General features: G+C 36.9%; 1 protein-coding gene across 1 annotated transcript; it reads left to right on the forward strand.

Moving 5' to 3' along the window:
* The first annotated feature begins 14,456 nt into the window (after positions 1-14,456).
* Positions 14,457-15,967, forward strand: LOC109811032 (receptor-like protein kinase-related family protein). Its single transcript, XM_020374668.3, has one exon. It carries the CDS (start codon positions 14,680-14,682, stop codon positions 15,451-15,453), a length of 774 nt encoding a protein of 257 aa, XP_020230257.1. The 5' UTR covers positions 14,457-14,679; the 3' UTR covers positions 15,454-15,967.
* Positions 15,968-25,604: the final 9,637 nt, after the last annotated feature.

The following is a 25,604-nucleotide window of genomic DNA, read 5'->3' on the forward strand; positions in this document are numbered from 1 at the left end:
TTTAAAATAGTTTAAACATATTTAACTTTATTTATATTATATTTTTTTAATTAAATCTTATAATATTTCAAATATATGTTTTCATAAAATCCTTTTAAATTTTAAAATATAAATCCATCAAAATCTATTAAATTCTAAATTAAAAGTTTTGATTTAAATCTAAATTTTTATAAATAAAAAATTTGAACCATGACATTTTTCTTAAAGTCTTTTAAAATTTATTAAAATTTATGAAAAAATTATGTTAAATTATCTTTTAAAATTTTAATTCAAAACACCCCTTAAATATAACATTTCGTCTTCTCTTTGGACTGAAAAAGTCTGAGGCTTCATTAAGATCCGCTGTCGGCTGCCGCTGGTCTATCACTAATTCATTATACAATGGATAATGACATTATCAAAACTACAACATCATTTGCCGATATTTAGGAAGCGTATTGGTTTAACACGCCCAATTTTGGGGAAATGAAGGCAAAGAATAACCGCAAGTCAATAAAACTTGTCTCGTACTACATTAATGGATGACTTTGATCACATTTCACCAGCTCAAGGTTTACATGCCGCATTTTTTTTTTCTATATGAAAACGCATGCCCCGATTTGGTTCTTATCATTTTCCCTTTGGTTAAATAAAAAGAGAAGTAGGAGGGAAAATAATATAATAGAAAGAAATAAGAGGAGAATGAACAAGATATTGATATGTTTGTTTGGATCAAAATAAGTAAAAGAGAAGTAGAAAATAAAATATGATAGTTTCTTTTTTTACATGTTTGATTAGATAGAAAAGTGGAAATTAATAATCGTTAATCAAGAATCGAAGTTCAGTTTCTATCCTGGATATAAAATCGTAATTGAAACATTAATCCACCATACCTCTATAGGGATCGATATGGTGAGAAGAAATTATACCTTCTTATTAAAAAAAAAAAAGATTAAAAAAAAAGAAGAAAATTGTAAAGGCATATTTGCCCTTAATATATAATATAATTACTATTAAAAGATTTAGTTACTCAAATTATAAATCATCACAATGGAACACTAAATTACAATGTTGGAGTGATACCTTATTAAACCAGAAAATGATTAAAAAAATTGTAAAAACATATTTTCCCTTAATATATAATATAATTAATATACTTCTAATATAAAAGATTTAGTTACTCAAATTGTAAACATCACAATAGAACACTAAATTACATATCAAGACTATTGTTGCCTTCGTAACAGGAGGGTGGCAAAGTAAAATATAATAAGGTCAATTTTGTAATTTTATAGAATATTATATTTTTTCACCAATTTTCTTCTTGATTTTGATTTCAAGTTAGATCCACGATTACTTTTTCTTTCTTCTTATCTCTCTCTATCGATCTAAACAATGATATATGCTTGGGTAGGAGACTTATCCATGTCTTTCACTATGGAAAAGACATCAATGGTATTTTTAAATTAGTGGCTAATATATATATATTTTCCATTTTTCTTTTCTTTCATTTCTTACCCTTCTTCTTCTTCCACCTTACCCCTATTCATCTCATGAACCATCATCCCCTAGGCCAATCTCCCACAAATTTTCCTTCTACGTTAATGAATCAATTGCAATGGTGGAGCTTGTGATGGCAACATCAGTGACACTAATACTACAAATGACAAATCTCACTAAAAAAAATTATCATGTAGTTACACACATGAAGTGAATGTCAAAATACAAGAAGGTGAATTGAATTGTTTTCTTTTAGAAATTGTTCTTTTTCAAATTAGTTTCCCATAAGATAAGTCATTTGAGTAAAATTAATTTTTGTACTAAATGTATTTTGTTGGAACAATTTTTGAGTTTACTTGTTTATGATTCAAATTATGTAGTGATATAACAGTAAATGCAGTAAGTTAAATAATCAAGTGAAGAGATAAGAAAAGATAAAATAGGCATAAGGTTTATACTATTTTACCCCGATTTGGCTACATCTAGTCCCCACACAATCTTGTGAGATTTTTCACTAAAACCACAACCAGCTACTACACAAATTCACCTACCCACTAATACAAACAACCACTACACAACCACTTTATGTTAGCAGCAACACTCAATCACCTGTTTAGAAAACTTCACCAACCACTTATAAGAAGAATAGACTCATAACCACTTGCTATCAGACTACACACAACACTCTTGTTGTGATTTTTCTTTTCCTTCCTACATTTATGTCGGGCAAAAATGTAATTTCGTTGGGCGTAATTCTTTAAGGTGGTCTCTGCCATGCCTTAATGTGTAATGACCCGACCGGTCACTACATACCAACCTCAAAACACCGGAAACACCAGACAGAAAGAGCAAGTATATAATTATAGGGTCTAGAATATAAAAATATACAAAGCCTCGATCCGACTAGAGTTAGAGTGTATCAAAACATCCTACCGGCAAAATACATAACCAACTGCTACACCTAGTAGCTATTACAACAAAATATCAATAAAACATGGCCAGCTCCGCATACCAGCTACCGACTCACCACGAACCAAACACCTAATCCTGTTCTGCTCCCGTAAATCGTACGATCATAGCAGTCCAACCACAAGGAAACAGCAAGGGTAAGCTAGTATAAAAAGAACAACATACAGCAAAAATTCTAATAATCAGTACAACTTCAACCGTCAACACAACAACATTCTACTATCCACTCAATTTATGCAACCAACCTGCAATTTGATATAAATGCGTCGTCACGCATATCACCTCGGAGATTCTCCTACAACAACTCAGCCGTGAAGGCCTACAACAACTCAGCCGTTAAGGCCTACAACAACTCAGCCCTTGAGGCCTACAACAACTCAGCCAATACGGCCTACAACAACTCAGCCATTACGGCCTACAACAACTCATATCAATATTCAACACACCTCTACTTTTTCAACTCAACATACAACACAACTCCACTTATCAACATACAACACAACTTATCAACATACACTCAACTTATCAACATACAACTCAACTTATCAACATACAACTCAACTTATCAACATACAACTCAACTTATCAACATACAACTCAACTTATCAACATACAACTCAACTTATCAACATAAAACAACATAATTCAATACATAAAAGGAAATGTCTCATCCCCGCGCCCGGCGCCCTCGAAGTTGCGCCCAGCACAGTACAACCAGAGAGCCCCAGGGGGCTAGCGCGCCCAGCGCAAGCAGGCTTGCGCTCAGCGGGACTCAGCCAGAGAGCACAAGGCTCTCCCGCGCTTGGCGCAATACTAACTGCGCTTAGCGCAGGCCAGACAGAGACTCCAAGGAGTCTCACGCGCCCAGCGCACCTAACCCAGCGCTCAGCGCGGGAAAGGCAGAGACCACCCCTTGGTCTCGCGCCCAGCGCAATTCAGAATTGCGCCCAGCGCCCACGAGGCAAAGACTCCCAAAGAGTCTCACGCCCAGCGCGACAAGGGCCGCGCTTAGCGCAGCCTCTAGAGCCTAACAACAAGTTACAATGGTATCGCGTTTAGCGCAGTCCAAGTCGCGCCCAGCGAGGGCCAACCAGAGACCAACGTTCTCAAGCACGCCCAACGCACTCATCAAGGCGCTCAGCGAGCTTGGTTAAATGAGGTCCCATGGCGGCCACGCGCCCAGCGCGATGAACAGCGCTCAGCGCGAAGCTCATCTGAAACCTTACCAAGTTCGAAAATTTTCCCAAAGTACCTGCAAAAATCACTATCCAGTACATGCAATCCGGCCAAAGTAACCCATTTTCATCCAAGAGTTCAAAAATAACATCTTTTTCAACATGCAACCACAACTTCATCAAAAACCCCAAATTTATCAAAAACCCCGAAAACTCAAAAACCCCATTTTTCAACAGTCCCAACTTGAAATTTAAAAAAATCACTAACCAACAAATGAGTTCTGGACTCATACACAGCCAAATGCAACAGAAATAACCAGCTTCCCTTACCTCGGGTGAAGAATCCGAGCTTCCGGGAAGAGAAACGGAACGAAGAGGAAGAGAGTTGGAGAAGAAGAAGAGAAGCTTGATCGGAGGAGAAGAACAAGCTTGGACAACAAAGGAGGAAAAAGAGCTCCGAATACTCAGCTAGAAATCCGAACTACTCCACCCCACCACCTTGAGACAGCAAGAATAAGAACATGGAGAGTGAGTAGGGAATGAGAGAGTGAAGAGAAAGAGTAAGTGAAAGTGAAGGAGGAAAAAGAGGGAAAGGGGTCTCACAATCTCCCCAACAACAAGAGTTTTCGTCCCCGAAAACCGACTTACTTGGAAAGAGAAACGGATACCGCTCCCTACACTGCTGCTCCACCTCCCAAGTAGCCTCACCCGTGGCCGCATCCCATAACACCTTCACTAGAGCAATGGACTTGCCCCTTAACTCCTTCAACTTATGGTCAACCACTGCTACTGGTAACTTCTCAAAGGTCAGATTCTCCTTCACCGGCACATCATCTAACTCCACCACATGACTCGGGTCATGAACATATTTCCGCAGCTGGGAGACATGAAACACATCGTGTAGGTTTGAAAAAGACGGTGGCAGAGCCAACCGATAAGCAACCAGACCCACACGCTGTATGATCTGATGGGGACCCACAAACCTCGGCGTTAACTTCCTTGCTCTTAGTGCTCTACCCACACCAGTAGTCGGAGTCACCTTCAGAAACACATGTTCCCCTTCGGAAAACTCCAAAGGCTTACGCCTTTTGTCTGCATATGATTTCTGCCTACTCTGAGCAGTCCTCATCTTCTCCTGAATCATTTTCACCTTTTCAGTAGTCTGTAGGATCAACTCTGGTCCTACAACCACTGACTCACCCTCTTGGTACCAGCACAGAGGAGTCCTACACCTCCTGCCATACAAGGCTTCAAACGGCGCCATCCCAATACTAGCATGAAAGCTATTATTGTACGTAAATTCCACCAACGGTAGGACCTCCTCCCAACTACCCAAGTGGTCCAACACATAAGCCCTCAGCAAATCTTCCAAGGACTGAATCGTCCTCTTTGACTGACCATCCGTCTGAGGATGATAAGCAGAGCTCAGCTTCAACTTCGTGCCTAAGGCTTGGTGCAGACTCTGCCAAAATCTGGAAGTGAACCTCGGATCTCTGTCTGAAATAATACTAGAAGGCACCCCGTGTAACCGTACTATTTCCCTCACATATAACTGCGTCAGCTTCTCCAAGGACCACTTGATGTTGACAGGCAAGAAATGTGCACACTTGGTCAACCGGTCGACAATCACCCAGATAGCATCACTATTCCTAGCTGACCTAGGCAACCCCACAACGAAATCCATAGTGATGCTATCCCACTTTCATTCTGGAATTTTAATCTGCTGCATTAATCCACTCGGCTTCTGATGTTCAACCTTCGCCTTCTGACAGGTCAGACAGGCCGCCACATACTCAGCTATCTCCCTCTTCATACTAGACCACCAGAAGGTCTTCTTGAGGTCCTGGTACATCTTAGTCATACCCGGATGTATGCTAAGCCTACTCTTGTGGCCTTCTTCCAACACAACCCTCTTCAGCTCAGTATCCTGAGGCAGGCAAATTCTGCCCTTGAACCTCAAGATTCCATCTCCTCCCAACTCAAAGCCAACCGCCTTCTCAGTACCCAGCAACCCCAGAAGTTTCACCAACTCGACATCCTGCAACTGCTTGAGTCCCACCTGCCTCAAGAACTCATTAGTTATGGTAATTGCCCCAAAACTAATGTGATCCTGAGCTAACTCCACACAGAGATTTAAATCCCTGAACTTCTCCACCAACTCCAACTCCTTCACCATCATCCCAGACATGTGAATGGTTTTCCTGCTCAGTGCGACCGCCACAACATTGGCCTTACCAGGATGATACATCAACTGGAAGTCATAGTCCTTCAGGAATTCCATCCACCTCCTCTGCCTCATGTTCAGCTCCTTCTGATCGAATAGATATTTCAAACTCTTGTGATCACTGAAGACACTGAACTGGGCACCATACAGATAATGTCGCCATATCTTCAAGGCAAAAACAACAGCTGCCAACTCCAAGTCATGAGTGGGATAATTCCTCTCATGGTTCTTCAGTTGCCTTGAAGCATACGCCACCACCTTCCTGTGTTGCATCAGCACACACCCAAGACCCTGGTGAGAGGCATCACAGTACACATCAAAGGGTTCACCAGAATCTGGCAACACTAACACATGAGAAGTAGTCAACCTCCTCTTCAACTCCTCAAAACTCCGCTCACAGGCATCTTTCCAAATGAACGGCTACTCCTTCCTCGTCAACTGGGTCAGAGGCGCTACTATCCTGGAGAATCCCTCAATAAACCGCCGATAATAACCCGCCAGACCCACGAAACTCCGTATATTAGTGACAGTCCTCGGGCGCTCCCATTGCAACACCGACTCCACCTTAGCCGGATCCACAGCAATCCCCTCAGCTGAAATCACGTGGCCCAAGAACTTCACTTCATCCAACCAAAACTCACATTTAGAAAGCTTGGCATACAACTGCTTCGCCTTCAAAATCTCCAGCACCGACCTCAAGTGCTCTCCATGTTCTTCCCGGGTTCTTGAATAAATCAAGATGTCGTCAATGAATACCACCACAAATTTATCCAAGAATGGTCGGAAGATCCTGTTCATGTAATCCATGAACACTGCAGGGGCGTTGGTCACACCAAACGACATCACGACATACTCATAGTGACCATACCTAGTCCTAAAAGCAGTCTTCGGTATGTCACCCTCCTTCACCCTAATTTGGTGATAGCCCGACCTCAAGTCAATCTTTGAAAACACCGATGCTCCCCTCAGTTGATCCATCAAGTCATCTATCCGAGGGAGTGGATATTTGTTCTTGATGGTCAACTTATTCAACTGCCGGTAATCTACACAAAGTCGACTACCTCCGTCCTTCTTCTTCACCAACAACACAGGTGCACCCCACGGCGAAACGCTCAGCCGCACCAACTGCTTCTCCAATAGGTCTTCCAACTGACCCTTCAACTCAACCAACTCAGCAAGAGCCATCTTATAGGGAGCAACCGACACTGGCCCCGCTCCTGGAACCAAGTCAATGCTAAACTCCATCTCCCTAGTAGGAGGCAACCCAGGTACTTCATCCGGAAACACCTCAACAAAATCCCGCACCACCTCAATTTCAGAAATAGCCCGTTCGGTCTCAACACTTAACGCCGCAAGCAGAAGACAGCAGTCTGCTCCATCTCTCAACAATGATTCAGCTTGGCTAGCTAAAATCAACAACTCATCCTCCTCCTAAGGAAAGATCAACCGCCTATTGGCACAATCTATAAAGATACGATTGGCAGATAACCAATCCATTCCCAAGATTATGTCAATATCAATTAAAGGTAAACAAATCAAGTTTACCTTATACCTCTTCCCATTCACATCAATAGGGAAACCAACACACAACTCAGAAGCAACTACTAAAGCAGACGCGGGCGTCGACACTAGTAGTCTCAGCCCCAGATCACACACAGGTACACCCAGCATAGCCACACAAGCATAAGAGATAAAAGAGTGGGAAGCTCCAGAATCAAACAAAAATACCACATCCTTACCAGCAGCTCTGCCCTTCCCCTTCACCAGATCCGAAGAAGTCGAAGCCTCAGCACCGGTCAAAGCAAAGACCCTACCAGCTGTGGTGGGTCTGCCACCCCTCTTAGCACCTCCTCTCTGAGCATCACTCCTCTCTGGTCTGGTCCTGGCGGGGCAGTTGGAAGATACATGGCCCATCTGTTGGCATCTGAAACACCGATTCTCTGTGTGGGGACAATCCCTGATCATATGGGACCCACCACACCTGTAACATCTCAGGGCAGCACCTACACCCTGTCCTCCACCAGCAGCAGCACCAGCAGGTTGCCTGATGACAGGACCCCCTTGATGTGGTTGGGGCCTATCATATGGCTTCCTCTGGCTCCCTCCTTTCTTGGACCCGGATGGCCCCTCAGCAGCCTTCACCCCGCGGTTACCACCTTCCAACCGCTCAACCACCTTCGCCTTCTACACCAAGGCTGGAAATTCAGTGATGGCCATAGGCACCACCACTCTCCTCAGATCATATTTCAATCCCTCCGCAAACTTCCGACACTTCCAAGCCTCGGCGATGCCTTGCAAATAAAAACGAGTTAGGTGCTCGAATTTCATCGCATATTCCGAAACGGTCATCCCTCCTTTATGTAAGCACATGAACTCAGCTTCCTTGGCATGTCTCACACTCTCAGGGAAATACTTCTCCAAGAACATCCGCCTGAAGCACTCCCAGTCCACAACCACCCCCTCTAGCAGTCAGCATATGATGGGTACCCCTCCACCAGTGCTCGACTTCTCCAACAAGCATGTGCACCGCGTATGCTAGCCTCTTCTCTTGAGAACATCCCAGCACAGTGAAGATCTTCTCAAGCTCGCAAATCCAGTGGTCAGCCACCTCTGGATCTGCCTCTCCCTTGAACTGAGGAGGATGGCACTTCTAGAACTCAGCCAGGTCCCAGCTCTCCTGCGACCCAGTGGGCCTTGCTGCACCAGCTACAGCTCTCTCTGCCTCCATCCTAGCAAAATAGGCATTTTGCTGTTGCATAGCCATGGCCATCATCTCCATGGCCCTGGCTATCTGTTCGTTGGCTCTAGACATTGTCTACAAAAGCAATTACACCTTTAGCAACCATATCTAAACCAAAAAACAATTCAACAATACAACAAAACACCACAACAATCAACACAGCCAATCAACACATCAAGATATCACAACTCAGAGTTAGCACAACAAAAGCCTAAAGGAACCACCCCCAAAGAGTGTCCACTAGACTCGAACTGCTCTGATACCACTAAAGTGTAACGACCCAACCGGTCACTACACACCAACCTCAAAACACCGGAAACACCAGACAGAAAGAGCAAGTATATAATTATAGGGTCTAGAATATAAAAATATACAAAGCCTAAATCCGACTAGAGTTAGAGTGTATCAAAACATCCTACCCGCAAAATACATAACCAACTGCTACACCTAGTAGCTATTACAACAAAATATCAATAAAACATGGCCAGCTCCGCATACCAGCTGCCGAATCACCACGAACCAAACACCTAATCCTGTTCTGCTCCCGTAAATCATACGATCATAGCAGTCCAACCACAAGGAAACAACAAGGGTAAGCTAGTATAAAAAGAACAACATATAGCAAAAATTCTAATAATCAGTACAACTTCAACCGTCAACACAACAACATTCTACTATCCACTCAATTTATGCAACCAACCTGCAATTTGATATAAATGCGTTGTCACGCATATCACCTCGGAGATTCTCCTACAACAACTCAGCCGTGAAGGCCTACAACAACTCAGCCGTTAAGGCCTACAACAACTCAGCCCTTGAGGCCTACAACAACTCAGCCAATACGGCCTACAACAACTCAGCCATTACGGCCTACAACAACTCATATCAATATTCAACACACCTCTACTTTTTCAAATCAACATACAACACAACTCCACTTATCAACATACAACACAACTTATCAACATACACTCAACTTATCAACATACAACTCAACTTATCAACATACAACTCAACTTATCAACATACAACTCAACTTATCAACATACAACTCAACTTATCAACATAAAACAACATAATTCAATACATAAAAGGAAATGTCTCATCCCCGCGCCCGGCGCCCTCGAAGTTGCGCCCAGCGCAGTACAACCAGAGAGCCCCAGGGGGCTAGCGCGCCCAGCGCAAGCAGGCTCGCGCTAAGCGGGACTCAGCCAGAGAGCACAAGGCTCTCCCGCGCTTGGCGCAATACTAAATGCGCTTAGCGCAGGCCAGACAGAGACTCCAAGGAGTCTCACACGCCCAGCGCACCTAACCCAGCGCTCAGCGCGGGAAAGGCAGAGACCACCCCTTGGTCTCGCGCCCAGCGCAATTCGGAATTGCGCCCAGCGCCCACGAGGCAAAGACTCCCAAAGAGTCTCACGCCCAGCGCGACAAGGGCCGCGCTTAGCGCAGCCTCTAGAGCCTAACAGCAAGTTACAATGGTATCGCGTTTAGCGCAGTCCAAGTAGCGCCCAGCGAGGGCCAACCAGAGACCTACGTTCTCAAGCACGCCCAACGCACTCATCAAGGCGCTCAGCGAGCTTGGTTAAATGAGGTCCCATGGCGGCCACGCGCCCAGCGCGAAGAACAGCGCTCAGCGCGAAGCTCATCTGAAACCTTACCAAGTTCAAAAATTTTCCCAAAGTACCTGCAAAAATCACTATCCAGTACATGCAATCCGGCCAAAGTAACCCATTTTCATCCAAGAGTTCAAAAATAACATCTTTTTCAACATGCAACCACAACTTCATCATAAACCCCAAATTTATCAAAAACCCCATTTTTCAACAGTCCCAACTTGAAATTTAAAAAAATCACTAACCAACAAATGAGTTCTGGACTCATACACAGCCAAATGCAACGGAAATAACCAGCTTCCCTTACCTCGGGTGAAGAATCCGAGCTTCTGGGAAGAGAAACGGAACGAAGAGGAAGAGAGTTGGAGAAGAAGAAGAGAAGCTTGATCGGAGGAGAAGAACAAGCTTGGACAACAAAGGAGGAAAAAGAGCTCCGAATACTCAGCTAGAAATCCGAACTACTCCACCCCACCACCTTTAGACAGCAAGAATAAGAACATGGAGAGTGAGTAGGGAATGAGAGAGTGAAGAGAAAGAGTAAGTGAAAGTGAAGGAGGAAAAAGAGGGAAAGGGGTCTCACACCTTAATCTCAAGCATGATATCTCGAAGCCAAGCACGAGCGAATAGGAGCTTTCGGATTGAGCTTAGCGCCACCAGGCGTGAATTAGAAATGGAATTGTGCTTAGATAAAATGTTTGCTGATTGATTATGTGTTGATATATATATATATATATATATATATATATATATATATATATATATATATATATATATATATATATTTGGTGAGTGTTGGATGTTATGTAATTAAATGTGAATTACAAAATTGATGTGTATGATGATGTTGTGCATGATTTGTTTATGATCCATTGGTTTATATGGGAATATTGGTGTGTGTGTGTGGCATTGAGATAAATTGAGAATGTTGTGTATGATGCTTCGACACAGTTGTGTGTGTGACACGGTACTGGACGTGTGATGCATCGGCACAGACATGTGCGTGATACGATATTGGTTGTGTAATGCTTTGGCACAGTCGTATGCATGACATGGTGCGAGACATGAGATGCGTTGGCACAGGCATGTGCATGATACGATGCTAGTTATGTGATGTTTGGGCACGGTCGTATGCGTGACACGGTACTAGATGTATGATGTGTCGGTAAGGTTGTGTGGATGATACGATGCTGGTAGTGGAATGCATTGGCACAATCGTGTGCGTGACACAATGTTGGACGTGTGATGCGTCAGTAGGGGCGTGTGCGTGATATGGTACTGGATGTGTGACATGATGTATATATGATTTGTAATGAGATAGTGAAATGGATTGATTCAGAGTTGATGATGTTGAGCATGTTTGAATGATGGATATTGTATTATTATATTATTGTAAATTGAGATTGTTTTGTGAAAATTTTTTACCGTATTTTTCATATAGATGCCTTCTTTTCTTATTGTACGTTTTGTGGTTATTTTTAGGTGAGGAAGATTTGAACATGAATGACATTCAAGGTGTCAATAGTTAAGTCATAGGATTGCTCTGATAATGTAATGTCGAGGCAAGAGATTTTAGATTATTCATTTTATTGTAATTAGATTTTATATTTCTTTGATAGTTGAGTTTACAAACTTATATTTTCTAATTTTTGTTTAAAATTATTTGGACAGTTGAAAGTATTTTGGTATATGAACCATTTTACCAATGTTAAATTACATGGTAATTCAAGTTTAGTTAGATTTATGCATCTCTTAGGCACGTTGTGTTCAAACAATCCCATCTTTGAATTTTTTTTAATATTTTAATTTATATTCAAAAAAATTATATACTAATAAAATGCATGTATGTTTATTTTAAAATTCTATTTAAGTACTTTCAAATTTATAAATTAAGAAATTAACTTTTCTAAAATTATACAAATTATCAATTAAATATAAACACATTTCATTTATATATTTATTTATAACATAATTTAAAGAAGTGTTAAACTTTAACTAAATATAAAGTGAATATAATATTATAATTTACCAAAATTATTTTATTTAAATTAAACTCTGTATATACTTAACTTTTATAATATTAAAAATATGTTTTAAATATAAATAACTTTATATATGCTTAACGTTACATATAATTTACTTTAAATATTAAGTTCGGTTAATAACTTAATTTTTTAAAATAAACAAATATTTTTAACATATTTAATAATTTAGTTTATGAAAAATATGATTGAATATGAAATATGATAAAAATTGAATAAAATTAATTTTTTTTTACTTATAAAGTTTTATAATAAAATATGAAAAAAAATGTAGAAATTTATATTAGAAGGATTTTTTTTAGTGTAATGATATAAATTTCATACAAACAAAAATAAATTATTTAAAGTATTATATTATGATTTATTTAAATTTTATTTGTTTAAATAATATCAGAATCAAATATATTTTAATTTATTTCATATTGTAATCGTATATTAACTGTTTTTTATTTATACTTTTATAATAATATATAAGAAATTTTAACAAAGATGAACTTCAATATTATATTTTAATTGAAGAAAATTTTAAAATAAATAAATTAGCTAAAATTTTATATTTTTTAAAATTGTGTTAGAATTAAATATAAATATTAGTTATATTTATATTTATATTTATATTTCTTTAATTGTATATTTATATATTATTTGATATTGTAACGTATAAATTGATTATCAAAGTGAATAATATTTAAAATAAATTATATGTAATCTTAAGCATATTTGAAGTTATTTATATTTAAAATATATTTCTTTTATATTATAAAATTTAAGTATGTATAAAGTTTAATTTAAATGAAATAATTTTTTTGTAAGGTATAATATTATATTTACTTTATATGTAGTTGAAGTTTAATATTTCTGTAAATTTATATTAAAAATAAATATATAAATTAAATATGTTTATATTTAGTTGATAATGTGTATAATTTTAGAAAAATTAATCTTTTATTTATAAATTTTAAAGTATTCAAAACTAATTTTAAAATAGACATACATTTTATTAGTATATAAGTTTTTTTACATGTTTTTTGAAATATAAATTGATATATAAAATTTTTTCTTAAGGGTTATTTGAACACATAATATCTGAAGAAGACGGTTTGCGTTCAAATTGACAATGAACACAAAATATCTACTATTTTGTGTTCAAATGACTCATCTTTAAAAACAATTCTTAAAGGAGAAATTCTATGGTACTCATATTATTTGAGAGGGTACCGGTACAGTTTTTTTATATTTTATATTTTTAATAATTTATTTAAATAATATTTATGATATTTTATTTTTTTAATTTTTAAATTATTTAGTCATTTTATTTTATTTTATATATTCTAATTTATTTGTAATAATATTATTATATATTTAAATAGTTTAATTTTAATAATTTTTTAAGTATATTTTTATCTTTTCACTTAAAATTTTTGAATTTTTATATTTTAATTTTAATAATTTTTTAAGTATATTTTTTTTCTTTTTATCTTAAATTTTGAATTTCTATATTGTAATTTTAATAATTTTTTATTTCTACTATTTATTAATTTTTTTCTTTTTTAATATTTTATAATATTATTGAAATCTTATAATTTTAACCACTATAATTTTATCTTATTTTTCATTTTATAAATATAATTTAGATTATTCATTTTATAATTAAATTAATTTTTTTTATAAGTTTACATAAAAGAATGTATTGAAACTCCTCAATCTTTGAGGATAGCGTAACAACTTCCTTCTTAAAGAGGTTGTGCCGAAAGATATATGTATTTTTTGTACTTCAAATGACGTTTTGTTTGTAACATTGCTTGCATGACATAAATAATTTATTTTGATAATTAATTTCTTAAATAATTTATTTTTTGTATTTTATTATTTTATTTATTTATTTTGACTAAAAAGGTCCAAAATCTCCCGGTATTTTATTTTACTTTATTTTATATTAGTGTATATTTTATTTAATAAAAATATTTAAAAATTATCAATAAATTAATATTGTATTTGATTTTTAAACATAAAAATCTTGAATTCAAGTCCTATTCATCGAATAATAATTAAATTTTAATATTATTTTTTATTATTTAAAAATTTAAGGAATGTTACATGTGATCACTGCTCTTCCCACACCGAGCAACTCAAGTGGCTACGAAGCTTTAATTTCTAGGATATTTTCGTAGTATATTCTCTAGAAACATTCCATTCACTAAAACACGCTATTAACTTGATCACATCTTATCATGAATATCACCATCAACTTCAGTGATTCCAGAGGTCAACGCAATATAATCATGTATCCAGCTCCCTCCGGCAATCATGGTGGGGGCAAAACTTGCGAGTCAGAAATTTCTGCTGAAGGATTCAGCATTCCACAATGACCCACATTCCTTTCTCTTCATAAGCAGCACTTAGCTCTACGAAAATTGGTAAGGAAATTAAGAAAACCATGTATTTCATATACAAGATACTGCTCTTACTATTCCTATGCTTTTGGGGTGCAAAAGCTGATGACCCTTTAGGGGAATTTTGCAATAGAAACACCAATATTAGCAAAGGAGGAAAATTATCAGCAAATATTGATAGTCTATTGCCCGAAATAGCCCTCAAAACTCCATCCACTGGCTTTTTTGCCACTACAATTGGTAAAGACCGAGACCAAGTTTATGCACTGGCTCAGTGTAGAGGAGATGTTAGCACTCAAGATTGCTCCAAATGCATTCAAGATGCAACAAAACAAATCCGCCAACGCTGTCCGAACCAAGCCGATGCAAGGATTTGGTATGATTATTGCTTCCTAAGGTACAGCAACAAGAGTTTCATTGGTGAGGTTGACACATCTTTTGGTATATTCTATTTCAATGTTGAAAATGTGACTGACCCTGAAGGTTTTAACAAAGAGCTTGGGGCTCTGATGGATCACATTAGAGCACAAGCTGTGGTGCCAAAAGAGGAAGGGCTTGGGAAGGGAAAGGCTGTGTTGTCTCCATTTCTGACACTCTATGCGTTGGTGCAGTGCACAAGGGACTTGTCTGAGATATCATGTGCTCAGTGTTTGGCTATTGCAGTCAACAACTTTCCCACCTTTTGCAGCAATCGTAAAGGCTGTAGAGTGTTGTACAGTTCTTGTTATGTTAGATATGAACTCTACCCATTTTTCTTCCCTCTTGATTCGAACAAAACAGGACCTTCCAACACAGGAAGAGTCACCGTTTATGCTTAATTAAAAGTTTAAAGCCATTCTGCTATGCTAAAAGTAGCATTGCTCAATGTTTGGCTGGTATCAAGTTACCCTTTAGTGGAAATATTACTATCATCTATTGAACATGGAAGATGCATTTGGAAAAGCTTTGCCACTAAAATAAAGAAAACTAAGTCAACCAATAAGAAGACTTTTAGTTGGCACTAATCAAAGTATGTAGTTATATTATATAGTCCAAAAGCTTTATTTCTGTTTGGTGTATGTTATGTCTCTGCAGACATGTGACATCTTTTCTGTTTTACATCTAAGACGTTTCCTTATTCCAAATTAAGAACGTACCCAATGGATCCATACAACAACCCAAGGCCTAAAAGGTCTATTAAGAAACCTATATAGCTGGATCAAGATCGTTTTGTCTAATTCTCAGCCCACCACGTGGATGGTGCTGATTATGTTACTGTTAGCCCTTGTGGCTATTTTAAATTGTATCTGCCTCCATTCCAATATATGAAATGAAGTAACTTAATTCTGTTTAGTTTGTTTTGTGAGTTTCATCTTAACAAATTAGTGTTTTCATTAGCATATTTTATTCCTCCTAAACCTTCCTCAAAAGAGACCCTACAATCCATTACCATCAAATTAAATACACTCTAAACACAGATTGAAAATCAACACTGATCCATGATGGTTGTCACCAACCTGCAACAACAAATTGGCTACCGTCATGAATCCCTCGCCGATCGCCACCATCATGGCTGAAATATGGGAAAAATTGACTTCCTTTTTGTTGGACACTCTATAGTCATTCCACTTAATACAACTACCATACCCTTATTAGAAAATATTATTAGAAAATGAAATAAAAATAGTATTGTGTTGTGACATTGGTCACTGTGTTGAAGACAAATTTCGATAGTCCTTCAGTGTAATCCAAAATCCGATTTTGCTCTTCAAGGTTTACATAGTATCTATTTGAATCCATGCACTTAAGGTCAAAACCATTAAATATATAATAGACCCAATGAAATTTTATGCTGTCTTATTTTACCAAGGGTAGCTTAGTCCTATGTTATTTGTTGCCTTTATATTTTCTTAATAATCATTTTATTGTAATTAGTTTTGCATCTAATTGATTAATAGTACCTTGGTACTATTTCTTTCTATTCTTAACATGGCACGAAGAGCAAGTTTCGATTCAGGGTATTACATCTAAGAAAGGGTTATTTCTTTGAGTAAGAATAACAATCGTTAAGAAAGAAAAGAGGAGAGGAAGAGTCATTTTCGTTTTCTCACTACAAAAAAATCAAGTTTTAGCGACCACCAAAATCGGTTGCTATTTAGGTAAATTCAGTCTCTGTTACATTCAGCGACCGAAATAGCGACCGAAAAAATCCGTCGCTAAAACCCTGGTCGCTATTTTAAATAGCGACCGAAATTTTTTCCGTCGCAATTTAGCGACCGAAAAATCAGTCGCTAGACATTAAAAATCCGTCGCTAATATTTTGGTCTCCTAACTTCTCGAGACCAATTTTGCGACCGATTTTTTTTGTAACAATTTCCGTCGCTAATTTTTTTTATTTATTAATAAAAATATTTTAAAAATCAGTCTCTAAATCGGTCGCTAAAAACCTGAAATAGCTACGAATAAATTCGGTCGCTAAAAATTTGAAATAACTACAAATTATTTTGGTCACTATTTCGGTTGCTAATAACTTGAAATAGCTACGAATTATTTCAGTCGCTATTTCGGTCGCTAAAAACTTGAATTAGCTACAAATCATTTCGGTCGCTATTTCAGTCGCTAAAAACTTGAATTAGCTACAAATTCTTTTGGTCGTTATTTTGGTCGCTAATGTTAACCAGTATTTTTAAATTCTTTTTAAATTATAAATTTATACCTGTTAACGAATATGAAATTAACAATATATTTATTACACAATTTATAATAATAAACTAGAACATACTAAAAGACATAATTTCATCGATGTAAATTTATATTATAGTGAAAACTAAATAAAATATAAGCATGTCAATATAGTATGCTAAAAACACAATAATAACATAAAACGTTTAAACTTCAACAAAGTAATAGTGAAATACAATAAAATATCCTGAAACAAGTAAAATAAAGAAGCTTAATTAAGGGTCTTCTGCTATGTCATCAAGAGCATCATCAACAGCATGGTCAGGATCATCTGGGGTAGTACTCGGTGCAGGAGGGGTTGGCCTTAAAGGGTCAATGTTGAGATGGCGTAATATATAATGCATCTGCTCATCATGTTGTCGTATATGCTCTTCCAATGCTTTTTCCTTTGCTCGACTTCAATTAGACGCTCCTTATATTTCTATTAAAAAAATAAAAAATATTATTTCAACAAAAATTAAAATATCGCTAATATTCTTTGATTTTAATTCAGTAAATAATTGTTATTTTACAGCAAATAATTCAAAAAATAATTCCAACAATTTTTGTAAAAAAATGAATTGATAGATTCACACCAGGAGAGTCCATGATATTTGGAGAGTCCTCTTGAAAAGCCACTGCTCTTCCTACAGAAAGCATCACGCATCATGCATCACGCATAAGCAGCAGAAGTAGGATACAATGCTAGAAGGCATTGTGAAGTATATATACACACACCTTCATAAAGATGCAAGGTACTCTTCTCTAGACACATTCTGCATTTCTTCAAGATCTCTTGTATAGTCAGTCACCTGCAGCACACACATCAAAAGTGCTATAAAAAACATTATTTTCACCAGAAGAGATTAACTAACACCCTCTTCCTATCAAAGAACACAGAATAAATCTTATAATGATTATTTTTTTAATGATACTAAATTAAATATTCTAATTAATTTACAATAAATTAAAATGAAAAGATAATAAAATATTTTAACTGATATTTCAAATAAAACATATTAAAATATTATAATCAAAACAAATCCAATATTAAATCAAAAAATTATAATTAAATATTTTTTCAAAATTTAATTAAATATTTTTATCAAAGAAACTGATACAGATTTTAGATTTTATTTACTATATTTTATAATTAAAAGAAATCCAATATTAAATTATAAGATAATAAAAATTATAAGTTTCTGTATTATATATATATATATAATTACTTTCAACAGAATATCAATGAATCAAATTGGTGTAGCGGTTTTGTGGTTGGCCCATGATTACCCAGAGGACCCAGGATCGAAACCTGGCTGTCTAATTTTAATTCGGTCGCTAAGTTTGTTTGTATTGTTTAGCTACCGAAATTTAATCAGTCGCTAAAAATTTCAAAAGTTTAGTTTTAGCGACCGAATTAAATTCGGTCGCAATTTTTTGATAATTTTTTCAAAATTGGTCGCTAATTCCGTCACAAATTATGTTTTCATCAAACAAAATTAAACAGCGACCGATTTAGCGACCGATTTTCTTGCTACCACTGTAATTCGTCGCTAATTCGGTCGCAAAACAGCGACTGATAAAATTCGGTCGCTAAATCGGTCGCTACATTAATCGGTCGCTAATTCGGTCGCAAAATAGCGACCGAAAAATTTCGGTCGCTAATTTCGGTCGCTATTTTATATTTTTCTTGTAGTGACACATTCATTTACCGTTGGATCGAGTTGATTTTTGGATAGCAAGTTCTTCTCAAACACATCTTCATTTTCAGTGGTTCGATCAATGAAGGAAGGTATTTTGCAAAAGTTATTTGGTTCATACAGTACCTACTCTATTTGGATTTCTTAATCTCTTAGGTTCTTATTTGTGAGATCTTGTGCTTAACTTTGTTTGGGTGATTATAAGTATATTTTGAGATCTTGTTAGAGACTATTATTTGAAAGTTTTGTTGTACTTAGTGTAACGACCCGGCTAGTCACTACACACGGCATCGCACACTAGAAACTCCAGACAGATAGAACAAGTATATAAATATAGGATCTAGAATATATAAATATACAAAGTTCTAGTCTGACTAGGGTTAAAGTGTACCAAAGAAAATTACAACCAAATGCTACTATCCCAAGTAGCTACCAGCAAAATATCCACACAAGCAAAACAGCTCCAAGGTCCGCCGGAGACTCACCACTAGACGCCCACCTATTCCTGTTCTGCTCCCATACACAGTATGATCATCGCAGTCCAAACACCATGGAAAAAAAAAGTGAAAGGGTAAGCTAGTGTAATTAAAAATCAGCATACAAATAGATACATAGTAATGTAATTAAATTTCATCATTATGAGTATCAGCTCATCTGCACAGCTTATATCACGCATCAATACCAGCACCACGATGTGGCTACATCAACACTGTAGAACAACAACAACAGCACCACCTCAAGTGGTTATAACAGCACCGCCTAGCGGCAACATCAGCACCACCTCAAGTGGCTATAATGGCCTCTCTACTAGGCACACATCAGCACCAGCTAGCGGTTATTACAGCACCACGATAGTGGCTAACAACACCGACATAGCGGCTATAACAGCACCACACTAGTGGCTAAACACAGCATACAACTCAGCAATAAACAGCACAGCAAAACAGCTCACAGCACAGCACAGCAAAATCAGCATACAGCACAGCCAAGTAGTATTCGACACAGCTTACTACTCACAACTCAGCTCATCATTCTAGAGTACAACCATATTATAAATTAGCATTTAAAATCATCAATAACAGCCCAGCTCAGCATAGCAAGACACATCTATTACAGCTTAACATCATCTTTCAACATTTACATCTAGTCAGCACAACTTATTTATCAATTTCATCTCAGCTCAGCAATCACAGCAAAATTCAACAATGATCAGCCTATAATTCAGCTCGACTCAAATAATAAAGTTTAGCATTAGCATCACATAGCACAACCCAGCGTTACATCTTTAACAACATACCGCACAACACAACTTTTCATCACACAACATTGGCAACATTAATCAGCATAGCCTATCGTCTTACAGTACATCTAAGCATCTTATAGCAACATACACCTAACACAGCTCAACATCATCAAACAACAATTTCAGCTAGTCATCACATCATAATCAACAGCTTTTCCTTAAACTCAACATAAACAACCTCTAACATCCATTAGTGAAGTCACATCCCCGCGCCCGGCACACTCGTGGTTGCGCCCAGCGCAGTGCAACCAGAGAGCACCAGGGGGCAAGCGCGCCCAGCGCAAGCATGCCCGCGCCCGGCGGGACCCAGCTAGAGAGCCCAAGGCTCACTCACGCCTGGCGCAATACCAATTGCGCCCAGCGCCCACAAGGCAGAGACTCCCAAGGAGTCTCACGCCCGGCGCGACAAGGGTCGCGCTCAGCGCAGCACATCAACATCATCATTCAGCTCAATAATCATTCATCACTAACAGCTTAAAACAACATGATCAAAACCTAATACGACCCAACTATCTCATTTACAACTCATCTATCTTGTCCAATTACTCACCCAAACAACAAAAGTACACCTAAGCACCTAAAACAACTTTCAACTTAACCAAATCACTAAATGTGAAATGGCAACCATCACAACAAACAGCGCATCGAGAGTTATACTACTCCTACCATGCTCATCCTTATCTCATATGAAAGATAATCAAATTTCCTACAACTCTCATTAAGACACCAAGTCCAAATTCCTTCATCTACCTTGTTAAAAATGATGAAAACCGCAACAGCTATAACCAAAGCTGACAGCTCGACCCCTCTTCACTAAAACAGCCACATCTAGAGTTCTAAAACTCCTTTTTGAGTGATTCCAGCGCCATTGGAAAGCTAACATCCAAGGCTACAACTTTCATGAAGACCTCAACAGAGACGCGGATTTAAATTGCGCCCGGCGCGAAGAACTTCGCCCGGCGCAAATTCAAACTGCAACTGCCCCCAAATTCGAAAATTTCACAAAACCTGCAAGAATCAACCAAAAATCCACATGCAAACGGTCCAAAACATCACATTTTCATCAAACAACCCAAAAGTACCAGCTTTTTCAACATGCAACATCAAACAAGGAAAATCCCCAAATTTCCACTCAAACCCCGAAACCCCGGAAAAATCCATTTTCATCAACCTCAGCTCAAATCATCCAACGTTCAAACAACAATGAGCTACTAGAACTCATTTTCAGCAATTAATCTGCAAAAGAAATTAGCTTCCCTTACCTTAGCTTGAAGATTCGAGCTTCGAGAAGGAAAACGAAGAAGAAGAAGAAAAATGAGAAGCTCCGCACGGTCTGGATCCAGAAGAGAATCACCTAGTCGGTACCTTGAATTTGAATGGAGCACCAGCAAGAGAGCACAAAGTCAGCCTCAGAGAAGTACAGCGAGAAGTGAGCGAGAGGAGAGGGTTAGCAATGTAAGGAAGAAGGAAATGAGAATGGGCCTCGGGGGAGAAGGAAATAATAAGGGGGTCTCACACTTAGGGTTTATAGTGATCTGTTTGCAAAAATTGAGATTTCCTTGCAAGTTTTCTATTTATCCTTTTTTATTTGTGATTGTAGCAATGACCAGTGAAAGGGATGATTCTCTTCAATCTATTAGTGTGCAACTTAATAAGCTGAATTAACCTTATTGGAGTTATGTCTTAAAAAATCTCTTAAAAGACAAAAGGATGTGGGACTAGTGTCTAGAGCATATGTTATGTCGAAGGACAAAAAAAATGATAAATATGTGGTTAAGTTAGAATCTTTGGAAGCTAACAATTCAAAGATAATTACTTGGATTAACAATTGTATTTCCCGATGTATAGGGATTCAATTGGCAAAGTATGAAACAACCAAAGAGATTTGGGACCATTTGAGTTGGTTGTATGTGTAGTCCAACTTTGCAAAGAAATATCAATTGGAGATTAACATTCAGGCTCTCTAGCAAAATAACATTAGCATTCAGGAATTCTATTATGCTATGTCAAATCTTTGGGACCAATTGGATCTTAAGAAATCTGCAGAATTACATACTTTCAAACCTTACATAGATCCAAGAGAAGCACAACATTTGGTTTAATTTTTGATTCTATTATTAATGAACTTTTAGCTAAAGAGATTTGACTCAAGTTCCAATTTGAAAAGGGAAAAGTCGAGAAGGGTATTATTTCCACTCCTAACGAATCCATTCTCATAGTACCTTCTAACAAAATCAAATCACATGGAAAAGTTGATTATGATGAATGTAGTTTTTGTAAGGAGAAAGGTCATTGAAAAGCATAATGCCTGAAATTGTTAAGTAAATCACAATAGCCCTCTTAATGGAGATCTCCTAATCGGTTGAGTCATGAAAATCTCAAGCCTCTATTGCCCAATGTTGTTGTAATAATTCCTTCATCGGATGGCCCTAGTGCTGGAAATGTATACTATTCTAAGGGTAAGTCTGTTATGGTCCTTTAGTAATTGATCTTGCGGAGCAATTTCATAAGTTTATTATTTCACAACCATATGCCATGTCTACTTCTCCTAGCATAGGTTTGTCCTCTTATAACTCATCAAGTATATCTTCATAAATATGGATTTTTGATTCAAGAGCCTCTCATCATATGTCATTTGATTATAAATCTTTTGTGTCATTGCATAATGCCTTTTCAATGTTTGTAATGACTATTGATGGTTCTCTTATGCCATTAGCAAGTAGTGGTTCTATTTCTACATCACACTTGTCCATTTCTAATGTTTATTGGATTCTTAATCTTACACTTAGTCTTGTTTTTGTTAGTCAATTGTGTGATTCTAGTTACTCATTCTTATTTTCTTCCACTTCTTGTCATGTACAAGATCTACAATCCAAAAGGACGATTGGGACCAATAAAAGGCATGAGGGATTATACATTTTGGATAAATTGCATGTGCTAGAAGTTGTAGCCTCTAATGTTGACTTGTTATCTTTTTGTCTAAATGCATCATCTTTTAATTTTTATTTGTGACATTCTTGTCTTGGACATGTTTCTTCTTCAAATTTGCAATACTTAACTTCTATAGGGGCTTTGGGAAAGTTGCAAACTAGTGATATTTTTTATTGTTATGGTTGCAAGCTTGCCAAATTCTCGGCCTTGCCATTTTGTAAAAGTATATCAGTTTTTGTTGCACCTTATAATTTAGTTCATTTTGATGTTTGGGGTCCATTACCAGTTCCTACCAAAGGTGAATCAAAAAATTATGTGTCATTTATTGATGATTGTACTCATTACACTTGGGTTTATCATATGAAACATTGTTGTGATTTCTTTAATATTTATAACATGTTTCGTGCATTTGTCAAAGCTCAACATAATGTTATTATCAAGTTTTTTGAAGTAATTTAGGTGGTGAATATACTCCCAATCTGAATTGCTTACTATTAATGGGACCTTTCATTAAAATTCTTGTATTAACACTCCTGAACAAAATGTAGTTGTTGAAAGGAAACATCATCATATCATTGAAATTGTTCATTTTCTTCTTTTGTCAACATCTTCTCCTAGTGAGTTTTTGGGAGACGTTATTCTTACTGTTGTATATGTTATTAACAAAATTCCATCTTCTATTACTTTAGGTTTATCTCCTCTTGAAAAGTTATTTGATTGCGTTCCTGATTATTTTGCTTTGAGAGTTTTTAGTTCTACTTTTTTTTTGTTCTTCTTCCTCATGTAGAACGTAGTAAATTATCCCATCATTCAACAATATGTTTTCTTCTTGGTTATGATGATGGTCAAAAAGGATATCGTTGTTATAATCCTATCAAGCAAAAGCTTTTATGTCGCTCATCATTTTCTATTTTTTGAACATATACCATTTTACTTTATCCCTCATAATTCTCACAATATTATAAAGAGTGATTTCATTCACATTGACCCCTTTGTCATAGGTGCATATGGATCCCACCTTAGTGGAACCATCATCCAAATAATTCTAATGTCGAGTTTTGTAGGTCAGACATTGGTAGTTCTTCAAATTCAGATGTCCCCTCTAGCCCTACTACTTCCCAAGAATCCTTTGTGGTTGTTGATCCTTCTCCTAGTATTCTCAACATGATCATAAGTGCACTAAGTTAGTTGGTTTTATTTATTCTATTTAATCATCTTGCTTTGCTTCCTTTTTCACTTCTTTCCATAGTTTGTTTGAGCCCACTTCCTACCAAGAGGTTATGCTTGACCCCCTTTAGCAATAGGTTACGGTAGAGGAACTTTCTGCATTACATGAAACAAATACTTGTGACATTGTCTCCCTTCCTTAAGGAAAATCTGCAATTGGCTCTAATTGGGTATTCAAGATCAAAACCAAGTCTGATGGTTCTGTTGAGAGATACAAAGCTTGTTTAGATGCTCAAGGATTTTCCCAACCATATGGCATGGACTATGAAGGAACTTTTGTTCCTGCTGCTAAAATGACCACTATTCGTACTCTTATCGTAATTATTTTCATTCCTCAGTGGCATATTTCTCAAATGGATGTTAAAAAAGCTTTCTTGAATGGTGATCTTTAAAAATAAATTTATATGGTTCCTCCTTTTGGTGTTTCTCATAATCTAGATGAAGTTTGTAAGTTGAAGAAAGCCTTATATGGTCTTAAACAAGCTCCCATAACTTGGTTTGAGAAATTCTCCATTGTAATTGCATCTCTTGGCTTCCACTCCAACCCTTATGATTCAACATTATTTATCCTATGTACTTCCCATGGTTGTATATTGCTCTCCTTGTATGATGATGATCATAATTGGGGATGATGTTGATAGGATAATGAAATTGAAATTACAATTGGCTCGACAATTTGAGATGAAAGATTTGGATACCCTCCGTTACTTTTTGGGGATTGAAGTTGCTTACTCTTGCAAAGGCTATCTTCTTTCTCAATCTAAGTACATTGCTAACATTCTTGATTCGACACATCTCTTTGACACTCCTATATAAGATACTCTTATTCAACATGATGTATGATATACTTCTTTTAATGGTGTTTGTTTTTCAAACCCAACTTTGCATCATACTCTCATTGGCAGTTTGGTGTATTTCACAATTATTAGACTTGACACTGCCTATGTTGTGAACATTATGAGTCAATTTATTGCTTCTTTTACTATAGTTCATTGGGAAACTGTTCTTTGCATTCTTCATTATCTTAGGAGCACCCAATTTTAGAGTTTTATCTTTTCTTCCTCTTTTTCATTGGACTTATGTGCCTATTTAGATGCTGATCGGGCAA

Source organism: Cajanus cajan, chromosome 4, assembly GCF_000230855.2.
Source record: "Cajanus cajan strain Asha chromosome 4, NIPB_CcT2T_4, whole genome shotgun sequence".
Taxonomy (NCBI): domain Eukaryota; kingdom Viridiplantae; phylum Streptophyta; class Magnoliopsida; order Fabales; family Fabaceae; genus Cajanus; species Cajanus cajan.

What these genes read in the sequence shown, in the direction of transcription:
- LOC109811032 (XM_020374668.3), top strand. Translation starts at nt 14,680, where the DNA reads ATGTATTTCATATACAAGATACTGCTCTTACTATTCCTATGCTTTTGG.